Source organism: Nymphaea colorata, unplaced genomic scaffold, assembly GCF_008831285.2.
Source record: "Nymphaea colorata isolate Beijing-Zhang1983 unplaced genomic scaffold, ASM883128v2 scaffold0444, whole genome shotgun sequence".
Classification (NCBI taxonomy): domain Eukaryota; kingdom Viridiplantae; phylum Streptophyta; class Magnoliopsida; order Nymphaeales; family Nymphaeaceae; genus Nymphaea; species Nymphaea colorata.
The window spans coordinates 12,648-21,023 of NW_022204950.1; the positions used below are offsets into that span (position 1 = coordinate 12,648).

The following is an 8,376-nucleotide window of genomic DNA, read 5'->3' on the forward strand; positions in this document are numbered from 1 at the left end:
CTCTGTCTTCACGGTGCACCTGGAGATCAGGAGCAAGGTGGAGAGCAGCGAGCGAGTGGTCATGAGCAAGATCAACCTGGTGGACCTGGCCGGCTCCGAAAGGACCAAGAAGACGGGCTCTGAGGGAAAGACGCTGGTGGAGGCCAGTTCATCAACAAGTCGCTTTCCTTCTTGGAACAGGTGGTGGTTGCTCTCAGCGACCAACAGCGTGACCACATCCCCTACCGCCAGAACAAGCTGACCTACCTGCTCAAGGACTCCATCGGCGGCAACTCCAAGACCTGCATGATCGCCAACATCTGGCCCGAGGCAGCACATCTCGAGGAAACCATCTCCACGCTCAAATTCGCCTCCCGCATGATGAAGGTCAGCAACGAAATATCCATCGACGTCAACCTGGACCCCAAACTGCTGCTCAAGAAGTACGAGAAGGACATAGGGAACTCAAACAGGAACTGGCCATGCACGATACTCTCGCCAGCAGGGGAAGGATCAGCTATGAACCCTATACTCCTGAACAACAGCACAAGCAGCAACTCATTGCTCAGGAGTTCCTAGACGGAAAGACAGATGACATCCAAATCTAATCCTTGAGACAGGTCAGAGAACTGTTCATGCAGTTCAGAAACATCTACAAGGCAGCAGTCAGAGACGTCGCCAACAACAGCCTCCCCAAGCAGGAACGACAGGAGGAGGAGAAGAAGCACGATGGGGCTGAGAAGAAGAGCTCTGCCAATAAGGTAGGACAGGAGGAGCAAAGCTTCGGCTTCGGAGCAGGCAAGGCAGTCAAGGACGCGAAACCCACCCGCAACATCTCCAACCTCATCAACATCCCCAAGGACGAGTTCGAAGAAGAACCAGAAAACGCCCAGCCCACCAAGAAGGAGAACAAGGTCGAGAAGAAGATAGTCAATGTCGACAAGAACCAAGCCTACCAATAGTTCAAGACCACAGCCGGACAGGAATTGAACAACAGCATCGTCAAGAACATTGAAGAACTGAAGGAGAAGAAGGAAAGCATTCGGCTCAAGACCGAAGAAGTGCAGAGAAAGAAGGAGGCGCTCGAGGAGATAAACAATCGAATCCACCAAAAGGAGGAAAACAAGACCCAATAATAACTGGCCAAGAATATCATCGACGAGGAGGAGTTCGAGCTCATCAAGCAGAAGAAGGTCTGCAAGCGGGACTACAAGCTCTAGCTGGAGAAGATCAAGGCTCTCCGAACGAATCATCGAGCTGGACAAGAACATCACCTCTCTCAAAACGGCCCTCATTCAAAAGTTCGAAGAGTGGTTCTTCAGACGATACGGCATCTCCGTGGCCGACCTCGAGAATCCGCTGCTCAACCAGAACGACCAGGATGAGCGCGAGGAGGCTGAGTCAGTCCCCAGGAGTGAGGACTACGATGAAGACGCCCTTGCCTACATCCAAGCCAAGAGAAAAGTGTTCCAGATCCAACGCGCCAAAAAGGGAAGGATTTGATCTCATATCATAATCATACTACTCATATCATATCCCCTGCCATATACTTCAATTTTAGTCCCTCCGTGCCATCCGCATGGACAGGTGTTTGCGAACTGGTCTTATTATGATGATTGAGGGTAATTGACTGTTGCTATAATTTGAATTTAAAGCATGCTCTCCATAAAAACCACGCAGCGATTGCAGGAGCTCGGCCTCTAGGCCCCAGGGCCGAGGATTTCGGCAACGGCATGAAGCTGATGCAACTGGTCTGCCAGGCCTACTACCGGGGGGACAACCCCGCCCTCTCCGCCAAGATCAAGTGGTCCGACGAGCAGAAGACCGGCAACAAAGTAGTCAACATCAACATGATACTCAACTTCATCAAAAAAGACCCCAACATCACCCTCCCTCCCAACATCAGAGACCTCACCGCTTTCAAATTGATAGAAGAGAATGATGCCATGGTCGCATTCGTAGAATACCTACTCGCGCAAATCAACAGTAAGAATAGCATCGAAATGAGCCCGCCCAGATAACAGGAAAATTAACTTGAAAATCTTTACTTTGCAGCCTCCATCGAGAAGAATCAATATCACCACCCCGACGATAGTCTTTAGGCGGAGGATAATAGAGAGACTGTAGTCAGAAAGGGCTCCTTTAAGGTCCTGAAACCTAAAGTTTCCTCGTAGTCGAAACTCAAAGGGTCAGATTCCAAGGATCTCTCCCATGAGGATAGACCGATTAGGTAGGAAAGCAGAGGCAATATGTAGTTCAAGATATAACCCCTGAGGGAAATATACGCATTGGATAATGACAACAGAGTGCAAATGTAGGTCCAGCCGTAGGAGCTAAACAGCAGAAAGACCATTCCCAAGATGTACGAAAAGCCTCCTCTCTACCGTTCCAAGCAGAAAGAATCGCATGAGAAATAGCCAAAGGAAAGGATGGCGGAGGAGAAGAGACAGACTCCCATGGTCACCGCCAGCCAAACAGACAGATAGACCATCATCAAGAACATTTAAACATCTCCAGCCAGATCGCCGAAGAGGAAAAATCACTGCACCTTCTCAACAACTCCATCAACACTAGCAGCAAGCCAGAACCGCCTAAACCGCGCTCCTCTCGCAAGATCTTCAAGATGGAACTGCCAGATATCGGCTAAAATCGGAAAAAAGTCTTAGTGGAGTGGCTGATCGGCATCAATATCCTCGCTCTAAGCGCAGCCAAGCACGCCCTCTCCCTTCATAATATCTGCAAAGATGGAGTCATTTTCATGGAAGTCATCAACTACTATCGCGGAAGAGGCAAGAATCTGTGCTACTTTAAGGAGCCAAAGCGGTCAGCCGAGCTTCACTCCAACTATCAAAAATTATTTGCCCTCCTGCACGAAATGCCAGACTTCCGATCCGACCTGCTCAACCAATACGAATATTTCATCCCCGAGGCGCAGCCCAACGCCTTCTGGGGACTGCTCAGCAGCATCAACGCATGCTTCTGCAGGGAAAGACCCAAAAATCCAGCCATTGAGAGATACGAAAACTCAGTCGGGAGAGTTGTGGAGCGCACCAACTCCCGCAAGAAAAATGTGAATTAGTCAATATCCTACCAGGAAGTCAAATTCAACAGCGAATCAGTAGGCAAAGACCGAAGGGATATCAAGAGTAATTTCTCCTCGATTGAACTCCCACGCAAAGAGACGCCGAAACCTGTCAAAAGCGTCAAAAGTCAAAAATCCCAAAAAAGCCAAAAATCATAATAAAGGTAGGAAAGCGAGCAAAAGCACGCTCCTTATGGACTAGTTCAAAATGAGTAGCCAGTGGAGGACAACGTGCGAACATAGCGAGGCTACAAGGAGATGTATTTGTGCAAATTTAAGAACCTGGAAACTCCCTCCAAGAACAGATCTTTTAGCAACAGCTCCCTCTCCAAGAGCAGGATGCGCTCATCAGCCGAATCGGCCAAGAAACACGAAGCCAAACCCGCCCTACCTTCCATCAGCCTAGAAATGCAAATGGTGGTCCTGAAATACCTGGGATCGCTGGGAGTGGAGGAACATGAGTAACTCTTCAAGGACCCTTTCCGCAATGGCATTTTGATATGCTCTATTGTGAAGAAAGAGTGGGGAGTGGACTGCTTTGCCAGCAAGAGGCCGAGAAGCATCGATGACTGCAGGAATAACTTCCTCACCGTTATCGAGGTGATCAGAAGCCGCAGGAAGGGAATGAAGGTGAGCTATGAATACTTTGTGGAGGACCTAGTGAAAGGGTAAAAGAGTCTCCTCTACGGTCTCATATGGAACGTCATAAAGGAATAGGCTCAGCATCCAAAACAGCAACCATTTAGCTACATCGAAATCGACTAAAGAAACTGCAAAGACATGCAATGCGAGGAGTAAAGGATATCGTGGGTGCGTTCAATATAAAAGCACAGTGCTGAAATAGCAGCAATGAAGATACGCAGCGAAGATTCCCTCTTCTCAGCCATCCTGAATACAGATTTCCTCTTCCACTACGCTGCTTTCATCACTGGCAAACGAGCAGTCACCCCCAACTACGAAAGAGCATTCAATAACATCCAAAGGGAATCCAACCTCAAAAAGGCACTCTCCTACTTTGTCCAGCATAAGATAATCAGATCTGATTATTTGTGGAGGTCCAAGGCACTGCTCAAGAGATAGGGAAACACACTGTAGGATTTGGTAAACGATCTCATGGGGCATTACCACCGTCTATACAAGAAGGAACAGCTTAGAACAGTCAACTTCGTCCGCTATCTGCGGAGGGAAGAAAGCTAAGACGACAAGACCGAGCAAAAGCCTCAGGAGAAGCTGTAGACCACAATGGCCAACCAAACCGTTCTGCAGCCCACCCCACCTCCCGCCTTATAAGTAAACTGGGTGCGTAAACTAGGCTTCACAGGCAGTCTCTAGCTCAACAACGGGTATAGATCTTAATATTTAGTGTTTTGCTCTGCAGACTAGTCGCAAAAATGGGAATGCGAACCATTGATGGGGTGAATGAGCATCCCCAATCCAGGGCATAGTGTTTAGGAAATATACGGAGAGCGATGAAGCACCTGCCAAGTTCAAGTGGGATTAATACGATATCGCATAGGGTGACAGCAATCGCAGTCTGTAGGTGTACGCTTTCCTGCGTGAGCAATTCAAGCACTCCTACGCCTTGAAGAGTGTACTATGATGTTAATTTTCTGTGTAATAATAAGTCAAATATCAATCCCCTGCGAGATGCACATCTCATGGAGTCGCTGCTGCTTGGCGTTGAGCTCCTGGAAGAGTCGCTAGTTTTCGGTAATTAGCTCGCCCAGCTCCTTCTCACGCCTCGCCTCCCTCGCCTGCTCGCGCTACAACTGCTGCCTGAGACGCACCTCCTGGTCCTTGAGCATCACCACGCTCTACTCCTTGCTGGCCAGCGCCTCCTAGGCGGCCTGCAGCTCGTCCTCGCCCTGCTGGTTTCGCATGTCTGCCGAGATCAGCCGCTACTTGATGATGGAGATGTGCTCCTCGAGGGCGGCGAAGTTGTCAGTGAGGACTGCCAGCTTATCGTGCAGGGCGCGCTCAGCCGTCTCGGAGTTCCTCAGCTGCAACTGCAGAGAACTGATGGCTCGTGATTTTTCAGCCTCAATGTCGAGCAGTATGTGGATCTCCGTTTCCATTTCGCATTTCTGACATTCCAGCTCCTCGGTCAGCATCTGCAGTTTCTTCTGCCTGAACTCCTCCTGGGCAGCTCGGTCGGCCAGAGCGGCTGCAGTCTCTCTGGTGCGTAGCTGTTAATTCTCGAGAGTCTCTGCTCCCTTGCGCAGTTACCCGAGTCTTATCTCCAGGTAAGCATTCTTTTCGCTCAGCTAACGAGCTTGGTAATCCTTGCTCTTTAGTTCTCGGTGGAGTTCGTCGAGCCTCGCCTCGAACTCCCTCCTCAATCTGTTGATCTCCTCTTCTCCTTTGAGTCTCAGCAATTCCAATTGGTAATTCTTTTCCTTTTGGCACTGCAGCAGGGTCTCTTCTTCAAAGCTGGCCTTCTGCAAGTATTTATTCTCGTGAAGGCTCTTCTCATATCTGAGCCTATCCGCTTCTCCGGATAGTTGTCTGCCCTGCTGCTCCAACTGCCTGACCTGCTGTCTGAGCAATTCGTATTCGCGGGTGACGTCGGGGGGTGGCTGTCTGGAGTATTCCTGGGGTTTGGTGGTGGAGGTGGCCTGGGTATTGGTGATGGGGGTGAGTATTTTAGAGTTCTTGGTGGGGGTGTATTCCCGTTTCTCCATAGTTAACGTATAATTAATCTATTAAATTATGTTATAACACTCCGATATCCAAGGGATGAAGAAGGGAAGTAGTTACCTCGGTTAAAAGCGCATTGAATGGGTAGAATAATGTATGATGGGAAAAATGGGGAAGAGAGTAGTATATGGGATAGGATTGGATTGATCTAATTAAGTTTTGCTAATTATTTGATAAACTTACCATATGACATCAAGAAAAACTAATGGACTCTCACAGGAAAAGTAAAGAGAGGAACGAGAAGATATCGTCAGCGAAGACCTTTCAGAGTTCGTGCAAGTCTATTTGAAATCCCTTCTTCTCTACAACCCCCACCCAACCAACCTGCTGCTGCCTCCAATAGCTCCCGAGGACGCTCCAGACATCGAAAACGTCTATTAGCTTCTCAACGAGATCATCAACTCAGCAGATAACAACATCTCAGAGCTCACCGTCGAACGATCTCCCGAGTTCAAGACCCCCAAAAAGCATCTCATTGAAGAGATCAGCGTATAAGAAAAAGCGCCACGATTGAACGAAGAAGACGGAATCGCCAATCCCAGCAACCTGCTTCTAAACATGAAGAGACTGGTGCTTCAAGAAGAGGATGAGAATGAACCCTTTGAGGAATTGAGCGGCAAGCGGCACTTCTGTTGGGGATGAATGATCATTATCAGTCATATATATGCCCACTAATCACCGAGAATGATGTATATTGATGGATAAATGGCGAGATTCATGATGGATCATTCGAGATGGGGCTTTTTGAGCTTGGCCAACTTGAGAAGACGTCTGAAGAAGAGGATCGCTGCAGTGCCGGCTGCCAGGATCACCAAAAGCATCAAGTAGTTGAAATCCTCCATGATCATGTCGAATGTCTTATCGGGAGCCGTTCTGATGAGGAAGTTATCCACGCCGTAGCAGAAGACGAAAATTGATGACTCCATATCGGCTGGACTGAAGACCACTGAGTCGAGGTTGCTGAGAGGAAGATCGTAGCTGAGGTAAAAACTGGGATTGAAAGGCAACAGGTCAGCATACTCCGGCAGCTTTTCGTTGGAGAAGAAGCCCTTTGCATCCTTTGAATCTTTGCGGGGACGACGAGTATTGACGAAATCGCGGTTGATAGTGTAAAGTTTATTTTCGCGGGTGATGATGAAGAGGTTACGACGAGTAAGTGATTGTTTGGACTGACTGATGTAGAGTGACTTGATGGCCACTGGCGACCCGTATACTTCGCTTTCGAAAATGGTCTGTTCTCGATTTTCTTGAGGAGTATAGGGAACGCCGTTGAGATAGTCCGAAATCATGTTTATGGCTGAATTCTCGATCCGCTCCTGGTATTGCTCAATGGTCCAAATTTCGAAGTATTTGTTACGGGTGTGGAAGTAGGAGACGAGGACGTTGTTTTCGTCGTAGACAAGGTTCACGGGAAGAGCGTTGTTGACTGAGTTTTTGAAAGCATTGTATTGGACTTTACCAGTGCGACCATTGATAATGTAGAGACCCAAAGTGGTGTGGTTTAGACTTGTGAGAACTGCGATGTTGGTGAAATCCACGTTCTTGAAGAAGACTTTTTCGCGATCGTAAAGTGGAATGTGTGAGATCTGATGTCCTCTGAAGGCACTAGCAGTCTTCATAACTTTTTCGCTTCCTTTCAGTTGGAAGTTCCAGATGGGCTGCACCTGCTCGTCCACCACCTTCCACCCTTCCACCTCCTGCTCTCCCACGCTGTAGAAGTAATACTGCTTCTCTGCCAGGTCGTCATTCTCAACTATATGGAAGGATTGAACGCGGTCGCCTGATTTCAAGAGAATGCTATGATCGTTCAGCTTATAGACAGCAGGAGAGGAGGCGATGGCGCGTGTGCTCAAATGAACAACTTCTCCGCTTTCCAAGATCTCTTCGATGATCACCTGTCCGTTTTCTGCAGAGTAAGTGACCAAGACAGCGTTTTCAGTCTCATAGTCACGCTTGAGTTGGACCAAACTAACGAATTGGTTGCGGTTGTGGTTGATTCTAAGTTAAAGAATATTTACTTCCAAAGGACCTCTCTTGTCTTGGAGTCGATAGCAATCAGGGTGTTGAATGAAGTGGTCGCAATAAGGTACTTTCTTAGACCGTATTTGATTTCCTGCTCCTTTGACATTTGGAACTTGCGAAGACTGTTTCTGTCGATCGATCCCAATTCAAGCAGATAACTGATTCCACTGGTAATGTGGTTGACCACATCAGTGATTTCCTCACTGAACCTGAGAGCAATGTCTCTGGGGACCATGAAGAGTTTTTCTGAGAAAGATTTGGCACGGTAGGCGTGGGAGATGAGGTTACGGTGGTAGGGATTGTCCAAAGTATCGATTTTATTGTACTTCATGAAGATGACTTCCTGAATGTAGGCTAATGATTATTCACGCTTCCATCCCTCCTCTACGGCTCCCTTAGACACGTGGAAAATGGCCAACTATAAGTCACTGAACTGAACGACAAGCTCATATTCAAGCTCAGATCTGTGGTTGAACCATACCCGCAGAAGTTGCGAACGAGTGGCATCGTGGGACACCTTGAAGAGCTCGAAATCATCACGGAAGATAATGAGGTGAGTTTGAGTTTATGTGATGCTAATTTGAGGCTCTTCCCGA

The 8,376-nt window shown here is 48.1% G+C and overlaps 1 protein-coding gene across 1 annotated transcript; it reads right to left on the minus strand.

Moving 5' to 3' along the window:
• Window positions 1–6,483: 6,483 nt before the first annotated feature.
• Window positions 6,484–8,015, minus strand: LOC116245006 (uncharacterized). Its single transcript, XM_031616765.1, has 2 exons — window positions 7,788–8,015; window positions 6,484–7,653 (listed from the first exon to the last, which is right to left on the minus strand). The coding sequence occupies exons 1-2, from the start codon at window positions 8,013–8,015 to the stop codon at window positions 6,484–6,486; spliced, it is 1,398 nt and encodes a 465-aa protein (XP_031472625.1).
• Window positions 8,016–8,376: the final 361 nt, after the last annotated feature.

Excerpts from the sequence above, each read along its gene's own strand:
- LOC116245006 (XM_031616765.1), bottom strand. The coding sequence starts at position 8,015 with ATGGTCCCCAGAGACATTGCTCTCAGGTTCAGTGAGGAAATCACTGAT. Across the intron at positions 7,654-7,787 it reads TCGACTCCAAGACAAGAGAG|GTGATCATCGAAGAGATCTT; the intron begins GTCCTTTGGAAG and ends GAAAACGGACAG.